This window comes from Alligator mississippiensis, chromosome 6 (genome assembly GCF_030867095.1).
Source record: "Alligator mississippiensis isolate rAllMis1 chromosome 6, rAllMis1, whole genome shotgun sequence".
NCBI classification, from domain to species: Eukaryota; Metazoa; Chordata; order Crocodylia; family Alligatoridae; genus Alligator; species Alligator mississippiensis.
In genome coordinates this window covers 2,489,118-2,507,176 of record NC_081829.1, presented here as the reverse complement: position 1 = coordinate 2,507,176, position 18,059 = coordinate 2,489,118, and the positions used below count along the sequence as shown (strand labels likewise).

Genomic DNA, 18,059 nt, shown 5'->3' with positions numbered 1-18,059 from the left:
TCGTGTGCTGGAATCGGAGAACTGACCGCTTTTTGCACCTCCTCTCACGCTGGGAGGAAGGGGCAGTCTCCGGAGAGGAGAAGCCGTGCAATGCAGTTGCAGTGATACTCAGGGGAGCGGATGGGGCAGTGGCACGGCATCCTCGCTGCAGGGGGATGGAGGTGCTGGATGAGCCCGTTGCAGCTCCCTGAATGGGGTGGGGGCCTGCAAAAGGCTCTGGAGCAACCCCGGCGTTCATCAGTAATGTGCTTTCTCCGTGGCTGCATGACCCCTGCCCCGGGGTGTCCCCGAGGCGGCAGTCAGACACGCCAAGGAGCGGATGTCCCTGCTTTCCTGGCTGCTGGGAACGTGGAAATCTGTCCTGCAGGGTGAAAGCCCAGCCCCTCCTGCCCGCCTGGATTGGGCTGCAGACTTCAGAGTGGTTTGCATTTCAGGCTGGCCCTGGGCACCAGCTACTCACCAATGTGCACGAGGCAGCAGTCCCAGCCTTAATTGACGGGGAGCAATGGAGCTGCTCCTTCCCTGGACAGTGCTACGCGGGAGCCCAGCACTGGGGCTGGCCGCACCAGGGGTCCCTTGCTGCACCCTGGGCCAAGGGTGGGGGCAGCGCTGAAGCAGCCTCTTGCTTGCTGCGAGGCAGGGGACCTCTCCCCTTCTGCAGGCATCCTGCACACATGCAGGGCAGGGGCCTGTCCCAGCATGGACCCTGTGGTCAGGGGATCTTGCCTAGGAGAGACTCGCGCGCCAGTCCCTGCTCTGCCACCGCCTTCCCATGCAACCTTGGGCAAGTCCCTCAAGGCAAAAGGGCCCAAAGGGACCGACAGGGCCCAAGCAGGCTTTGGCGCCAGGCACCATCGCTGTGGGACTTAGACAGCATTAAATGCGTGTCCAGGCTCGCCTGGGGCCTGGCACAGGCCCGAGTCCCGCGCTGCCCAGAAGCGGCCTGCGTGAGAAGAGGCAGTGGGACCTCCACACGATGCAGCGCCGGGAGGGCCAGGCCTTCCCATAGCAACAGCCATGGCCACAGCAGCCGGCGCATCCCAGGAGAGACCGGCAGAGCCACAGAACAAACAAGCTCAGGGCCGGGAGATAAAAATACCCGTCTGTGCACACACCGTCATTCGGGAGGCCCTGGCAGTACACATCATTAGCCAGCCAGCTGGAGGAGACGCAGGAAAGGAGGAGAGCGCAGGATGGACAGACAGCCAGCCTGGCAGAGCGCAGCCCCGGCTGGCGGAGATGCCGGGCACCGAGAAACCTGCAGACACTTCCGTGTGGATCCGGCGCTATGGGGATGGGGCTCGTGCCGTCCTCAGGGCAGCGCGGTTCTCCGGGGCGAGATGCACAGCCCGTGGGGGCTGGGGAATACATGGGCCTGACCATGCCAGAGAGGCGTGGCATGCCAAGGCACATGTGTGTACACACACGCATGCACACCCAACAGACAGGGTGCAATTACACCATGGGACAAGGAGATTTCGCAGTATCAGACACTGCCAATGCCGGAAACCAGCTGAGCTGGCCTAATGCCCTCGGGGCTCTCCTGCAGCCCCCAGGACATCTGCAAAGCTCCCAGGCGGGGAGCGCTGGACGCTGGGAGAGCTCCAGCTAGGGATGCTCTTCCTGGGCATCTTGTGTGCACAGAGCAGTGGTCACAGAGGCAGCAGCTTGGCATGACATCTGTGCCGCAGCCAGCCTTGGCATGCGAGGCATGTTTGACATGCGTGCCTATTTTCCTCCGCTCCAACATGCAAGCCCCATATCCCCTCTTCCCAATCTCCCCCTCCCCCCCAGCTATTTGACAGCCGTGTCTGCAGAGCTCAGATGCAGGCGTGTCGTGGGAAAGCCTGCGCCAAGCTGAGCTCATCTGTTCCTGTTTGTTTGCCTCGGAGACGGCGATGACTCCAACCCGCCTCTGGGGAATCTGGACCGAGCACCTCCTGGCTTGCAAGTTGGAGCAGGGATCTCCAGGGCCCCACCGTGCCCGCCGCCCGGGACCCTCCCAACCCCCCAGACTGCTACAGCACAAGCCAGCGGCTCCTCCGATACATGAAATCTCTGGGCCTGAAGCACCCACCTCTGCGACACAACGCAAGGCGGCTGCTGGGCCGGGTGACAAGGATCTTGCCTTGATCTTTCCCCTTGGCCTAGGGATGCTGGGGATGCGCAGGGGTCTGGGAGGGAGCAAGGCCTGGGGCTGCCAGGGCTCAGCATTGCCGATGCTCAGCCCCTATTGGATTGCAAAGCCCCGACTGTCCAGGAAGGCGCGGGCCGGCTCCTGCCTCACGTCTGCTCGCGAGGGAAGTGGAACATGTGCTCTTCCCTCCCACTCAGTCACACGTCCTGGGGACAGAGCCCCTCCTGCCCAGGCCCTGACCGCTGCTCTGGACGCCTTCAAGGGCCAGCACTGTGCTGCAGGAGCCAGGCTACAGCACCGCTGGACACAGCCCCACGGATCCCCCACCAAAGCCCCTGCTTGCTGGCCAAGAAGGGGAGTCTCCAGCTGTGGAGCCCGCAGGAGTCGCCTGCAAGCTAGAGCTGGGGGCTCTCTTAGCTGGTGTCCTGCCAAAAGGACTCCTCTGCCCCCCCGTACCCCATGCAGCTGCCCGCCTGGCTCACGCCTCACCAGCCCAGCCTGCCCGAGAAGGGTCCAGGAGCAGCTGGCAGCTGTTGTCATCCCTCTCGAGCTTGAAGGACTGGTGTCCAGCAAAGGTGCTGCGGTCGCTGGAAGCCACCAGGCCACGTGGAGCTGGAAGCGGGCTAGGATGGGACAGATGCTCCCTGGGTCAGGCAGGGCCGTGCGGTGGCTGGTTGGGATCAGGGATGTCCCAGGCACAGAGCCCCAGGGTGTCTGGGGAGCGGGGGCTGCACTGCCCCAGTGTCTGGTCCTCACAAGGGAGACCCCCCAGCACAACACGGAGACCAAACCTTCAAGAAAAAGAGCTCCTTTATTGAGGGTTCAACTCCGCCTGCCACACCGACTCCAGCCCCCCGCTGCAGGGAGCGTCCGTGCAGGTGCAGCCGAGATGTCCCGGTGCCCCCATCAAACAGGGGGCCCGCCCCGAGCGCTCCCCCAAGGGACCAGCAAGTCGGGGCCGTCTTGGCCCCAGGACCACGTGGGCTAGACCCCCGCCCCAGGGCTGGCGAGACAAAGAAAGAGGGCAAGAAGGATGGAGGGGAGCAGCAGGGCGCAGGCAGTGCTAGCGGGCAGGATGCAGAGGGCAGCCCAAGCCGGGCCCCTGCCCTTCCCCGGGGAAATCCAGCAGGACACGGCAGCTGGCCAAGGGGTGTGGAAAAAGGAGTGGAGCAGAGCCACAGTGGGGACGGGGGTCACGCAGGAGGCCTGTGCCCCGCGGCTCTGGAGCAGGGGTCATGCAGCCAGCCCAAGGGCACCACAAGCAAGGCCCGCAGCAGAGGGTGCCAGGGACCGGCCTGGGCTCAAGGCGTGACCAGCACGCGAGCCTCTCGCCCGCCAAACGGCACATCTAGGGGACGCGACCGGGGCCGTGCACAGCTGCGGGGGGGCGCGGAGACACCGGGCGGGCAGAGCCCCTGCCCCAGCAAGCGGCACCGAAGGAGGAAGAGGGTCCTGGCTCGGCGCCGGGGCAGCAGGCGGCACCGACCTCCTCCCCGGGACGGCACTTCAAAGCACTGGCCCAAGCGGCATCAGCATCAGATCCTAGACAAGAGAGAGCTCGCCAGAGAAGGCAGGGCCGGGGGCACCCAGCCTCGCCTGGCGCGTGCAGCACTGCCCTCCCCGCACCGCAGCGCGCCAGGAGGCTGGGCACCGAGACTCGCTTCCAAGGCCCTGACACGAGGGGGCATGGGGCAGCTCCAAGGTCCCCAGTTCAAGACCAGCCTGGGGCGATGCACCCAAAGCCAGTGGGTAGCATCTTGCACTGCTCAGCCAAGGGGGAGGCAGAACCAATGCCATCCTGGCCATAACAGCCACCGCGTGAACTGGCCTCTGGGGAAGGGGGTCCTCCCCAAAGCAAAGAGAGAGGGTTGGGGGGCAACCAGACTGGCGCTGGCCGGGAGCTCCAGTGGCTTTGGTCATCTCTCACTGAACAAGGAGACCCTGCCTCTCTGCTGGGCAGTGCCAGCCCAGGGGCTGCCCACCCTGCCCTCAGTGCCAGCCTCCAGGGACACAGCCCCCTGCCCATCTCTGCCACCAAAACAGAGCAAGCTTCTGGCACGGGGCAGCTTTGCTCTGCTAAGTCCCAAGGGTGTGGGGGAGCTGCAGCAGCTGAGGCAGGAGGGGAGGGGAGGGCAGGACTCGGGCCTGGGGCTGGTTCCCCCGAGCACGGCCCATGGTGGCAGCTACTCGGGCCACCCCTGGAGCCAGTTCTCAGGGCAGTCAGGATACAGGCAGCCCCCACCACTTGGTGCCTTGCTGTGTGCCCCCCTCCTAGGCAGCTGGGCTAGAAATGGCCCCCTGGGACCTTCCCCGCCCATCCCTGCTTAAGCCAGGGGTGCTAAGCAGCATGCAGCCAGGTGCAGATGTGCACAGCTGGACAGATCCCAGCTCTCAGCCCAGGGGAGCCAGGCAGCTGCACCCGCCTGGGGCTGGGCAGGCACGACCGTGCCCACGGGCTCCCCTGCTGCAAGGTGTCCGAGCCCCCTTGCAGACATCCACGAGAGCAGCCCTGGAGAAATCAAACCTCATGGCTTTAATTCATCACCCGGGGTTACACGGCTTGACCGCACCGCACACAACACGCACCCCCTGGCCCCCCCAGGGCATGAGAAACCACACAGCAACACACAGGCACAGCAAGAGCACACGGCAGGCCTGGCCTCTGGGGGGGCAGGAGGAGGGAAGAGGGGGTGCCCCACTCCCCCCATCCCTGCATCTGCAGCAGGGGAGGGGCAGGACCCAGGATGCATCGCACAGGCCCATGCAGTCGCCCGGGGCTCCAGGCACCAGTTGCTAAGCTACTCTGGAAGAGGCCGACGCGAGGCAGCTGCCGCACCCCATGGAGGCTGGAGGCGATGCCGCCGGCAGGGCGCGGAGGCTGCTGCATTGCAGCGATCTCCTTCCACGGCGCTGGCACCTTGCTGTGGGGCTCTCCCCGGGGCTCAGCGGTGGGGTGGGAGGTCCCGGCCAGGCAGCTTCGGCACCCTGATAGCGCCCGTCCGGGGAAGGAGGTTTCATGAGCCTGGAGTGCGTCCCCCCGGGGGGAGATGGGGCTAGGGGGCACCCAGGAGCTGCCAGTGCAGTCCCAGGCTCCAGTGCGTGGCAGGCCAAGCTTTTATGATGGCACTGCCCTCTCTCCCCCCAGCCAAGCTGACTCAGGGTCTCAGCTCCCCGGCTGCGGGGCAGACACCGGGATGGACCGAGCCTGGCTCCAGGTCTGCAAAGCGCCTGACTTTGGGGGGGGGGGGGGGGGGGGGGGGGCTTCTGGGTGTTACCAGGATCTAGGGCCTGGCTAAGCCATCACCGCGGTGCCATGGAGCAGCCCCTGCCCCGGGCAGGACCCAGCCCAGCTCGAGCCCCAGCCGGCTTCACACCGGCACCTCTCGGGGAGCCGACACGCGGGGGGCACGCAGCCCACAGCAGCCACAGACAACACCCCCACCCCACGTCTCCTGCACCTCGGCAGCTCCAGGATGCCCTCACCGAGGCAAGAGAGCCCTGGAGAAGCCCAGGGGGAAGCGCACGGCTTGCCTAGTGCCTGGGCATGCGGCGGCGAACGGAGGATGCTTGGACGGGGTGGCAGCCTGTGTCTACAGAGCGGCTCCTCGCTGTGTTTGGGGGCAGAGGCGGCCAGGCTGGCTGGGCAGTGCAGCACGACCAGCCTGGGGCCCCGGGGTGGGCAGCGTGGCCCCTGCCTCCCCCCAGCTCGGGGCAAGGGAACAGCAAGTCCAGAACAGCAAACAGCACCCCAGCCCCCCCCCGGGAAGAGCACACAGAGAGGGGCAGGGGTCTCGGGGCGGGTGGGGGCGGCCTGTCTCCTGGCGCAGGCGGCAGCACCTACTGGTTCTCCTCTCTGCAGCGTGCAAGGGAAAACAAAGAGGGGGCGACCCCCCAGCATTAGACATGCGGGGACCAACTCCCCATGCACCCAGAGGAGAGGACCCCCCCGCTCCCACGGGCAGGAAGGGGGACAGCGACCCGGCTCCCCGGGTGGTGCAAGCGCTGGCACCGCGCCGGGGGGGGCTGCGCGCAGAATCCCCTCACTTTGGGGAAGAACGAGGGCATTAAGGCCGCCCGTGCTTGTCCTGCAGAGGGTTGTGGGGGGCAGAGAGGGGCCTGGCCCTCGGCACTGGAAACAGACCCCCTCTTCACTGCGCCTCGAGCGGGCGGTGAGGAGGAGCCAGCTGGCGAGCAGGCGATGACAGACGGACGAGGCGCGCAGCCGAGGGGGGTTTATTCCTCATGTGGACGCCGGACAGACCGTGCTGGGGGTGGGAAGGGGAGGGTGGGCAAGGCAGCCCCATGCAGGACGCACCAGAGACAGGGGAGGGGCGACACGAGGCAGTTGGCACAAGACAGAAAACAAATGCACGAGGGGGTGAGAGCAGATGGCACGACGGCGCCCGCAGGACACGGGCGCTCCGGGGGGCTTGGCCAAGCTTTTGTGGGCACGGGGGTCGGTCAATGCTCAGCCACCCCTGACCCCCAAGGCTGCCCCAAGACCTGCTCTGGGGGTCAACACCAAGTCTTTGGCACCAGATGTGCATGGGGGGGCCTTGCCTGGGCACAGTCCCCCATTCACACAGTCTCGTCCCATCCCCTGCTGGGAACGGGGCTGCTCTCCAGCCCCCCGCCCCGGGGCCGGGCTGGGGGAGGGGGTGGGGGTCCTTACAGCGTCTGGTAGGTGCTGTCCTTGGACTTGAGGAACTTGATGACGAAGAAGATGACAGCCTGGACGCTCAGCACCAGCACGATGCCCCCGATGAAGCTGGCCGTGTCAAAGCCAGGCGGGCGGAAGGTGGGGGTGCCCGTCAGCGGGGGGGCTGTCGTCGTCCCTGCAGGGAGGGGCACCAGGGGTTAACCCATACGGCCACAGCCGCCACGCTCCGCCCCAGAGCTGGCTGCATTCTGGCCCAGCCAACAGGCTTCTACTTCCAGGCCCAGACGCCAGCTCCTACAACAAAGCCCAGGGCTGCAATTCCCACACAGGAGCTCATTAAGTAACCAGACTCTCCCGGAAGAGCTCAGCCCTTCCACACACAGAACTGCCAGGCCCGGGGCAGGAGCACCCCCTCCCCACAGGGCACCGTGGTAGCTGTGTTCGGCATACAGCGCACAGAGCAAAGAGCTGGGAGCGGGAAGGGAGCTGCTTGCAGCGGCCCGGAGGACCAGGAAGAGAGGCCATCGCCTGTGCCGATAAAGAGAGCGGGTGCCCGGGCCGGATCAATAATTCACGAGGCTCCGGGATGGAGTTACTCATGCTAATGAGCCCCGAGCTCTTGGATCCCCGCTCCTCCTGCCTGGAAGAGAGGCTCTATCTCCGCTCAGCGCGAGCAGGCTTCTTCCCACGCTTCCTCCCACGGCAGCACCCCCGCACGTGCTCCCGTAATCCTCCTCCTGTCCGGCTCCCTTCTTGCGGGGCTGGTGGATACGGGATCAGATCCCTCGCCTGTGTCACGCTGCCGGACCCGGTCCCAGAGCACCTGGGTCCCACCCCAGCGCTAGCTGCATCTTCTTGGCTGGAGAACCCAGGAGTCCTGGTTGCTCGCATGCCCACCCCTCCGCCTCCTCCTGGAGCACCCCTGGAGCTCACTGACCCCGGGGCGAGGGAGAGGGGCCCGTTCTGGCTCCCACAAAGAGCAAGTCCTGGCCTGCCCGATGGGTGCTGGGCATTGCCACCCAGCCCCGCTGCTCGTGCCACCCCCTGACCAGGGCCAGCCCTGTCCTGGCGCCGCTTGCCTGGCGTGTGTATCGCTGGCTCCTTGGTGGAGACTGGCCGAGGCTTCTCGGTGGGAGATTTCGGTGCTGAGAGGTCCAAGGGGGAGGAGGAAGAATGGAAAAAGCTGGTTAGACCCATGGCCTTGCCCTCCGCTGAAGCACGGCTGCTTGCCACGCTCCACGATGACTCCTGTCTTGCCACGATGGGGGGGAGCGTGTCCACGCTCCCGGGCAGGACAGTAAAGCCCGCTGTGCTAGGATGGGATCGCAGCTCGCCAGCTCCCAAGGGGCCCAGACAAAACCCACCGGGAGAGGGGGCAGAAGCAGGCCCCAGCGCTGCCCTGCAGAGAGCACGCCAGCCCATGGACCAGGGTGGGCCACCCACGCCACCGCCCGCTACCTTGACACATCGCGGTGACGTTGTAGATGGAGCACTTCTCCTTGGCCGGCTCCCCTTTCTTCACGCAGCTCCCGGTCCCTGAAAGGCATGGGGCAGAGACGGCTCAGACGTGCCCTCCATCCTGGGTACGAAGAGGGGGCAGCCCTGCCTTGATGCTCAGGCGGCAGACGGAGCTGCTGGCCCACAAGCTCAGATCGGCCTGGTGGAGCCTCTCCGCTCTGGGTGGGTGCCCCCAGGTCCCTGCCCGCCCAGCGAGGGTCGTGTTCCCCTGGGGAGCAGCCTGGACCCAGAGCCACCCACTAACCCCCTTTCCAGCTGCTCCGGGTTGTTTCGGCTGGGACCCAGGGCTTGCATTTCATTTCCCTCGAAAGCTGGGACAGGGCCTGCTTTCTGCGGCTGGTGTTTCCTCCAGGGCACTAGCTCCGGGCCCCCCACCCCGAGTCGCGGGAGCACAGGAGCCCCGTGCCCTTCAGCTCAGCTCTGCCAAAGGGACCAGCTCTTTCACCCCTAGCTCGCTTGCAGCAGGGGCTCGTCTCTCTTGCCCCCCTGCTTTCAGTATACCACCCTCCCCCACGGCAGGAAGCTGAGGATTGTTTGTCCCGTGCTCCCCTTGGCCCCTTGTGACCCGCCATCGAGTGCCAGGAGCAGCTGGGGCCGCAGCCAAAGGCTCTGAAACCCAACACCTGCCCAGCACAGGACATGGAGATGCTGGAGGAGATGGTGCTTCAGAGCAGCGCAACTGGGGAAGGCTTGAAAGAGGCCCCCCCCATGGGCCTGCCTAGCAGCTTGCCAGGGTCCAGGGGTCCCCCGCACTGTATCATGCATGGTGCCCCCCAGCACACTGGGCCCGTGCGTCAAGCCGGGTGAAGGGGGCAGCTGGATGTGCGGGTAGGACTCGGGGCGTTAGGCAGAGCCACGTACCTGGCCCCTTGGCTTCTCTGCAGTGCAGCCACGCGCAGTCCGTGATGTTGTGGGAGGGAGCTCCTTCGAGGCACTTCTCACAAGTCTCCAGCTCCGAGCACTCGCCTGTCAAGCCGCAGAGGATGCCAGAGGTCAGGGGACGGGGGTCCCCGTGCCAGCCTGAGGTTTCCCCCACACCTGCTCTGCGTTCCCTTCAGTGTGACCTCCTCAGACGGGGCTACCGTGCGGAGGCCGCGGCCCCGGCAATTCTTCCTCGTCCCCCGTTCGAAGCCAGGCCCCTCACCAGGAAGGGAGGGCAGGTGTTTGGACTCCAGGGCCCCTCGAGGAGCCAGCTGGGCCCAGCTAATCCCCGAGTCAGACCCTGGAGAGGCAGAGTCCCATGGCCCTCTGACACCGAGACCCTCGCTGACCTCAGGCAAGTCCCTTTGCTTCCCTCGCCTGCATCTCAGGGGGCTGCTGCCCTCTAGGTGGGTGCAGTGCTGAATGCCACCTCCATGGGGGCTTTACACAAGGGCACCCCCTCCTGCCCATCCAGCTCTCCCCTCCACACCTCCGCCAGGCCAGTCCTCACACCCAGCCCCTGGCCCTGCCTGGGCTGCTCCTTCCAGACACCAAGGCAGCCCCAGCCTGTGCAGCGTGCGTCCAGAGCAGGCAGCTGGCAGGGCCAGCCCAGCGCCCCAGAGCCCACTGCGAGGCTTGTGGTACTTGCACCTCTTCCTCCCACCCCTGCCCCCGTTGCCTCTGAAGCCTGGTCACCGGGGAGCCTCCCCCCAGCTGCCATGCAGCTCAGGGGCCCGATGCCAGCCAGGGCTCACCCCAATCCCTTGCCAGGAGGTGCCCAACCACCATCCAGGCTTAGTCCGACCTAGGAGCAGCACGAGGATCACCCCCTGCCCTGGTTCTAGCAGACCGAGCTCCCTCGGGACCCCCCGCCATCCCCCTAACACTCAACGCCCCCTCCAGGGAAGTGAATCACCCGGGCACTTTGCCGCTTGGCGTCTATTTTAAAGCCAGGATCCCCTTTCTCCCACCATGGTTCAAGCAACAGCAGCCAAGGGCAGGGGAGCCACATAGCCTAGTGGTTAGACCAGGCCCTCGGGGAAACCCCGAGACCCTGTGGGATGTGGGGTAAGGGGCTATGGCCCTGATCCTGCCAACACGTTCGCACAGGCATCACTTTTGCTGCTGGGGTGCAGTGCAGAACGGAGTCGACTGCGGGGACTCAGTTTACCTGCTCATGCCACGTTGCTACCTCCTGGGTGGAAGGGACCCGTCCCCCCCGGAGTGGGACAGCAGGGAGCCAGGGGCTGGTAGTCTGTAGCTGAGGGGCTATGATGGTACTGGGCTGCCCCCAGGCATGGAGGATGCTTAGAAAGGCAGGCGCTGGCCCCGGGTGGGGGAAAAGGGGTCTGTTTCCCGCTGGGAGAGGAGGGCACCTCGGACCTCTCCACAAGGAGCAGAGACCACCTCCAAGAGGGCAGACCCTGGATGCCAGGACACCACAGCTCGCTGGGCCCACGGCTTCGGCTCCCCCATGCCAGCCTCTGCCATGTTCCCGCTGAATAATGAATGCCTGGCCGGGCCTGCACGCTGCGGGTTGGGTTACTGCCGCCCCGGCGAGGCCCTAGCGAGAGCCCAAGCGCTGGGTGAAGGGCTGGACCGGCCCGTCTCGCAGCCAGGAGCACGCGGCTGGGACGGGGCTCCCCCAAGCCCAAGAGGAGGAGGGCGTCCACCCAGCCGGTGCCAGCCGCCCGCCTGGCTCCGGGATTAGCATAAGCCCAACAACCAGGAACAAAGGGCCCCTTTCAAGCCCCTCGCCGGGAAGGGCCCGGGCCCAGGCGGCTCCGGGAGGGGCCCGAGGGACGCCCTTACCTCCACGCACGAAGTTCAGAGCCGAGCGGCACATTGCCATGGATACCCGGGTGGCTCTGGTGATGCCAAGGCTCGCACAGGGACCAGCGGGGAAGGAGGGCTCCCTTCTCCGCCCGGTCCCGGGATGCCTACAGCCGGCCCCTGCCCGCCTGGGGCACCTGCGGCCCGGCGGCGAGGGCGGGCCGCGGCCCCCGGAGCCGCGCACTTGCCGGGGGCGCGGGCCGGGCCGGGGAGTTGCAGCGAAGCACCTACCTGCCCGGCCGGGGCGCAGGGCGAGGGCGCAGAGCAGGGCGCAGCGGAGCAGCCAGGGGCGCAGCGGGGCCATGTCCCGGGCGCGGCGGTAGCGGCGGCGGCGGCTCCGGCTCCGCGAAACCCGAGCGGCTCCCGGGAGGCGGCGCCGCGGGCTGCGCGGGGGCGGGGGGCGGGCAGGTGCGGGCCCGCCCCGGCCAGGGCGGTGCCTGCCCAGGTGCGGCTCGGCTCGGCTCGGCCGCGCAGGCAGCGGGCACGGCCGGGCGGGCCACGCGTGTCCGAGCCGCGGGCTGGGGAGGCCGGGCTCGGGGCGGGCGGGCAGGTCCCTGGTGCCCAGGGTCAGGCGGCGGAGGCTGGCGGGAGGGTGACCGGGTCCCCTGGTGCTCTCCCCCTGGCCGCATGCGGGGGCCAAGAAGGGCCGATGCCCCTTTGCTCCAAGCGCTGCCTGGTCCCTTGGCGAGCTTCAGCCCCACCGCGCGCCCCCCTTCAGCGACGCGCTGGAGGCGCCAGAGCCGCCTTGCTCCGCTTTCCCCTGAGCCCCGACTCCTTCCACGCTGACCCCGCGCTCTGGTCCTGTGCGAGTCATGAACAAAGAAAGCCCTGCTGTCTTCCTCCTCGCCGTTTGGTGCTTTGTAAACCCCCATCACGGCCCCCTGTACCGCCCAGCATCCTTGCTGCCCATCTTGGGACCGTCTCTCGTGCTGCTCTGTCCCTTTGGAGGGGCAGGGACCAGGACTGGGCACAGCCGTCGAGGCGTGGATGCCCCATGGCTTTATAAAGGGGAGGATGGTACTTTCTGTCTTGTTCCCAGTTCCCATCTTCCTCCTCCCTAGCCTTTTCGACAACACGCGCAGATGATGGCTCGGTCACCTGATCCAACCCCTGCCCGGGGCAGGATCAGCCCTATCCAAACCATCCTATTCGACCCAGCCTTTAACCGCTCCATAAAATGACCGTCACCCCTGACACAACACCGGGCATCGCACCCCACCGTGCCACCGAGAAAGCAGGGAGGGGGACCACAGCCGCCAACACCCTGCTGCTGTACCAGGTTGTTAACACACGCTCGAGAGATCCCAGGCAGAGGCCGTGCCCCCGCTACAGAGGAAAGCAGTTGGTACCAATCTGACCCCGGGGGGGGAATTTTTTCCCCTGACCCTCTGTAGTGGCAGAGAGCTGGCAAGTGTGATCCTGAAGGGCTCACAAAGCAGGAGGCAAAGAGAGATGAGCTCCAGGAAGAACTAGGATTTGGGGAGAGGGCGTGGAGAAAGATGCAGGCTGCAGATGAACGGCATGCAGGGCACCGCCTTGAAGGAGCTGCACAAGGAGGGCCAGCTTTTCCCCTTGGCCCACGTGCAGTTTATCACGCGGGCCCAGATAACTGCAAGGTAGGGAGATGGGGCCAGTCCTTGATCTCCCTGCTTACCCCTGCTCAGCCTGGCGTAGCAAAGGTCGTCTCCCCACCAGCACCAGCCTGCCCTTCACGCTGCTGGTGCTGCTGCCTCCTTGGAGAGCATCGGCACAGCAACCGCAGCATCGCTCGCTGCTTGCTCCAGGTACGGGGACCTGCCCGAGGGGGCTGCGTGGGCCCATCTGGAGCAGGCTGAGGCTCTGGCAGCAAAGCTGGAGCGGTGCCGAGACACCCCCCAACGCACTGGTTCGTGGGCCATCTGCACACGTCGCCTCCACGACCGGAAAGGACAGAACCAAATGATGCCCCCAACTCGCTTCCTCTGCAGCTGGGGCTTGCTGCACCTCAGCAGGAATTGCAATAGTTAAAACAGAGCTAGGCCAGGGGATGCTCCAGGGCGGGATGGAGGGGCAGCAGCCGGCAGGGCTGGTGCCAACACAGAGGAGTGTGGTCCCAGCCCGCCCCATGCCACAGCCAGGGCTGCTAGGAGCCTGGGCCTGGGTGGCGGTGGCAGGGGCAGCCTGTCAGCGATGGGACCCAGGACCCGGAAAGCAATGCTGCTCAGGCCCCCGGCAACTCCATCTGCAGCAGGAACCCCCCCACCCCCCCAGCCGGAGCCAGGGCTCCAGGACCGTTGCCATGGCGACAAGGCTTCTGGAAGACTGAAAGCAATTTTGGAAATGCAGGCGGGTTGCCGGGGAGATGGGCTCGGCCTGGGAAGCGCGGCACCCGGCTCACACGTGCAACGAGCTGGGAGGCCTCAGCTGGTACCCGCTCGGCCCGGCACGTCGGCCCAGGTGCTCGCCCCCCTCCCCGGAGACACCGCGCCCACTGCAGGGCTGGCATGGAGGCCCCTGGCCCTGCCAAGGGCACAGACAGCCTCCAGATGACTCTGCTCCAGCTGGCACCCAACGGATGGGCTTGTTGCCCCCAGCACACGGCTGCACAGCGGGCACGGCCACCCCTGCCACGGGTTTAGCCTCGGACGCTGCCCGCCTGGGCTCCAGGGCTGTGAGGATGTGCCCCAGCCGCAGGGCGTGCTGACACTGCAGACCTAGAGGTCAAGGCTAGGAGACCCTACAGCAGCCGGGCACAGCCCCGCAACCCACAGACCCCCGCCAGGATGGGGGCCACGCCATACTTGCAGTGACCCCCCACCCTTGCAGCCAGGCATGGGCTGGGGCGGGGGCAGGACCCCTGAGCCAGCCCCGTTAGCATCTCCTGGGCCCTGCAAGCCCCTGCCCTAGCAAGCCCTTGGGGGGCAGGCGGCAGCAGGGGGGTGCTGCCCCGTCCAGGGGCACGCAGGCCTGGGGCTGCCCCGGCTTCCCCCTGCCCCGCGGCGCTGGGGGCTCTGCAAACAGCAGGGCCCTGCCTGCCTGCCCCTGGCAGATGCCTGCAATCCTAGTGCCGCCCCCTTTATTGATTCATTTTTTTTAACCCTCCTATTTATGGACCGTGGAAATTACCAGGCTAATCAGCTCCTCGGGCCTCGGCAGAGAGGGAGGGGAGAGAGAGCATCTGCACGTGGGTGTTCAGCGCCGGCTCAGCCAGGCGTGAGCTGCAGCAGTGGCTTTGCTAGGAAGTTAACTCTTCATGGCTTGCAGGGGTGGGGGGCAGGTCCTGGGAGAGTCGGGGGCTCTGCCCAGCCAGCGCGGAGCCCATGGGGCAAGAAGGGCCCGGGTGCTGCATCCCAGTCCAACGTCTGCGTTGCAAAACGGGGAGAGACGAGGGGCCCTTCCTCCTCTGACTACCCCCGGCCCTGTCCCGCTGCAGAGCAGCGCATCCTTAGACAGCGTCGACCTGAAAGAACAGACGGCCACGTGCACGGACGGACGGGCCAGCCTCCCCTGGCTCCAGCCTCTGCTGTGTCTCCCGTGTTGACCGGGACCCACCCCGGGGCTTAGTGCTCCCGGGATGCAGACCCCTTCTCCGGGTCTCTCGGGTCAGAGCAATAGTCATTATGGGCCTGATCCTGCCCCCCTGGCCTTGGGGCTGGGCACCCCTGGCCAGCGGTGGGGTTGGAGCCTTGGGAAGGCTGGGGGGAGAGGCTAGGGGAGTCCACAGCACTCAGCACCCACGGGCTGCTCCCGCCTGCTACCTCTTGGCTTGCAATGAGTTTGCTGGGTCTCTGCCTGGGCCCACCAACACCAATGCCAAGCCTTGAACTGGGTGACGGGGGGGGCAGGAGCGACCCAGGAGTGCCATTGCCACTCTTCTGCCTGGTAGGAGGGAGATGAGTCGCTGTACAAGGAAGGGCCCTTCCTCTTTAACCAGGAGCCGGCATTTAATGCATCGCCATCAGCCACGGGTATTGGACCCGGCAGCTCTGCCCTGGGACCTGGGACCAGCCAGGAGGCTTCTGGGGGAAGAGAGAGCCCCAGCGAGCTGCAGTACTGCTAAAATATCCCCGCCACCCGCCCCAGGCATCCATCTCCTGGTTGCTACGCAGCGAACAGGCTGTCGGGAGGACGTGCGGGTTCGGCAGCCCTTGGGGAATCTGTGGATGGAGCAGCAGGGCCCAGGCAGGGATGGAGGAGTCCGGCAGGCGTCACCACCGCAGAGGGGGAGCGATGGTGGTAGGGGGCTGCCGACAGGCGCTTGCGCTCCTAGCAAGGCAAGCAGAGGTGTCAGCTCACGGCAGGCCGGCGGGTCCCAGGCTACCAGCCCACCGGGGACAGCGGGGCCGATAGCATCCAGCAGCAGCAGAGGCAAGGGCTCACGGGGCGGGGGGACAGGGGCTGCCAGAGATCCCAGTCCAGTTCCCTGCTCTGCTACCGATCTCCCCCACCACCTTGGGCAAGTCACTGCCTCGTGGGGGGCCAGGATCCCTGCCTGCCTGCGTAGGGCAGTAGCACGGAGGGGTGGCCAGGAGACCTGCAGAGCCAGCAACAACGAGCAGGAAGAGGAAGGCGGTGAGAAGGGCAGCGCAGCCAGGCTGGCTCCAGCCTCCCCTTCCCTCGGGGCTCTGCTGGCAATCAGTCCTCCAGCTGGGCAGGCGAGGAGCCTCGGGGGACGCAGGTGCCTGAGCTGAAGTTTGTCAAGGCCCCAAGATCCCGGTGGAAAACCATGCTAGTGCTCTCCCCCCAGAGCTAATCAAGGCCCCTGCCAATCATCCGTCATGCCACCATTCCCCATCCCTCTCTGCGCCACGCGCCCGACCCACCCCTCCATCCGGGCAGCGCCGCGGGCATCTCCCAGCCACTGGTTTCCCCAGTTCGTGTGGGAGCCCACAAAGTTGGCAACGACCCACGTGGGGATCCTCCAGCGCGAGGCCTGGAGGAAAGCAGAGCAGCGGGCTCCATGAGCCCCACTGAGAAAGGCGCTGGGGAGCTCGGGTCCCGCATGCGACGGGGCGTGCAGGGACAGCAGTGAGAATCCAGGCTCGGGAAGGCGCCACGAACCCCCTGCCCCAAACTGAGCAGGCCAAAATCCCCCCCCCCACCCCGCCACCCGCCAGGATCTCTGCAATGCTTTCAGCAATGGCCAGTACCGTATTTATTCACATACTGCGCCCCCACAAGCAGGCACGCACCTCTGGGAAGGCAGCGTAAGGAATGGAAAGAAAGGGCCCTTTTCACCCAGCAGCTGAGACTCCGTTTCCCGGGTTACGTCGCACCCCCAGGTTTCAGGAGCTAGGTTTAGGGGAGAGGCGAGCAAGGTTCATGAGTAAATAAGGTACTGTATTTTCTCACATACAATACGCGTGTCCCCCCACCCCCCAAAAATATGGGACCCATCTAATGCCCCAGGCTGCCTCTAGCCATGGCAGGTGCTGCCACGGACAAGGCCCATGTGCTGCACTAACAAAGCTGCGGGAGAAATGTCTTCCCAGCAAGGGAAGACTTCCTGATGTCTGGAAGCCCGGGGCTGATAGCCATGAACTGTTTCTCCCAAACACCGCAGCCGCTTGGCAAGATGCGAGTGTGAGCAACCTCTCATCCCCATCGATCCGGTAGCCAAACGTTCCCTTGGTGGTAACTGAAGCAGGCTCAAAGCCCTCTGCCTGCCCGGTCTCGAGTTCCCCGGCTGGCAGCATCTTCCCCTCTCGCCAGAGGCAGGAGCTGCATCCCTGCTATTCGCACCGACACTACAGTCAAGGCTTTGCAACGGAGGCGGGAAGAACAGCCCCCGAGCCCATCTCCCAGGAGCAAAGGGGGCCTGATCTCCCCACGGAGCATCTCGGGAAGGGGGCAGGGGCTGCGATGCCCGAGCCCTGAGGAGCGTGGGGATGGGGAAGACGCCTTGCTCCCTCCAGAACATCAGGACCGATTGCCTCTGCAGCAGTGAGTCACGGCTCCGCCACATCCCACACGCGTTGATTCACAGCACGGCTCTGCTGTCAGGGGCTGCATGTTTAGTGTGTGCGTGTGCGAGAAGCCAGGCGGCCTGGATGTGTGCGTGCCTGGATCCGGGCTGCCTGGCTTCTCTCTCCCTCTCACGCACGCACGCACTGCAGTGCTCTTCTTCCTAGTCATTGGGCGCTCACTCCACCCCGGGGCCATTCCCAGGCTCCAGCAGAGGATGCAGGCCCTGCGCTCCCTGCCCCAGGCCCGTGGGGGTGGCGGGGAGCCCGGCTAATTGAGTGCAGGCTGCAAGAAGCTGGAGTCCTGCTGCTCATGGCCAGTGCGATGCCTCACGTACACCCACACGCCGGCGGGGGCTTGGCCAGGCCCTCTCCCTGCCAGTCACCCGGGGAGCCCTGAGCGGGAGAGGGGGAAGCTCTGCTTCCTCTCGGCTAGGACGGAGCTGGCCGGTCCTGCTCAGGGCGACGGTGCCATTGGGAGCGGGGCATGAGGACAGGGGATGGGGTCCAGTGCTGAGGGGTGCGAGGCCAGAAGGGAGCTGAGACTGCATGTCCATTAGAAAGCACCCCCGGAGAGGGCAGACACACACGCAGCACCGGGGTTTGCCATCCTCCGTGAAACCAGCCCACAAACCCTTCTCCCCGCCTGCGCATCGCTCCCGACCCACGGCGCCCAGCTCATTTCTCATCTGTATTCCAGTGCATTCTCCATCTATATTCCTATGTTCGCTCTGCCCAAGGCGGTGCCTTCCCCAGCCCCTTCCCCAGCCCCGACAGCCATCTGGGCCCTGCGTAAAGAGCACCGAGGGGGCAGACGGCCTTGTGCTACCTGCACGTGCAGCGCAGCCTCCACGGGCTCCGATCGCAGTCCTCCGGCTGGGCGGGATGGCCCGGGCGCTGGAGGTCGGTCAGTCGAAAGGAGAAGGGGGTCAGTAAATGCGTAATGGAGCAGCAGAAGCCTGAACTCAGAGCTCCTGGCTCTGCTGCATGGGGGTACGAGAGCCCCAGCGCCCAGGTCTCCCTGCCTGGGCCTGTAGCCCGTGTCCCC

The 18,059-nt window shown here is 66.0% G+C and overlaps 1 protein-coding gene across 1 annotated transcript; it reads right to left on the bottom strand.

The window, feature by feature from the left end:
* Positions 1-4,651: 4,651 nt before the first annotated feature.
* On the bottom strand, positions 4,652-11,465 carry CD164L2 (CD164 molecule like 2). The gene is made up of 6 exons (XM_059729495.1): positions 11,301-11,465; positions 9,177-9,281; positions 8,256-8,333; positions 7,877-7,942; positions 6,810-6,972; positions 4,652-5,990 (listed from the first exon to the last, which is right to left on the bottom strand). Exons 1-6 carry the CDS (start codon positions 11,371-11,373, stop codon positions 5,975-5,977), a joined length of 501 nt encoding a protein of 166 aa, XP_059585478.1. The 5' UTR covers positions 11,374-11,465; the 3' UTR covers positions 4,652-5,974.
* Positions 11,466-18,059: the final 6,594 nt, after the last annotated feature.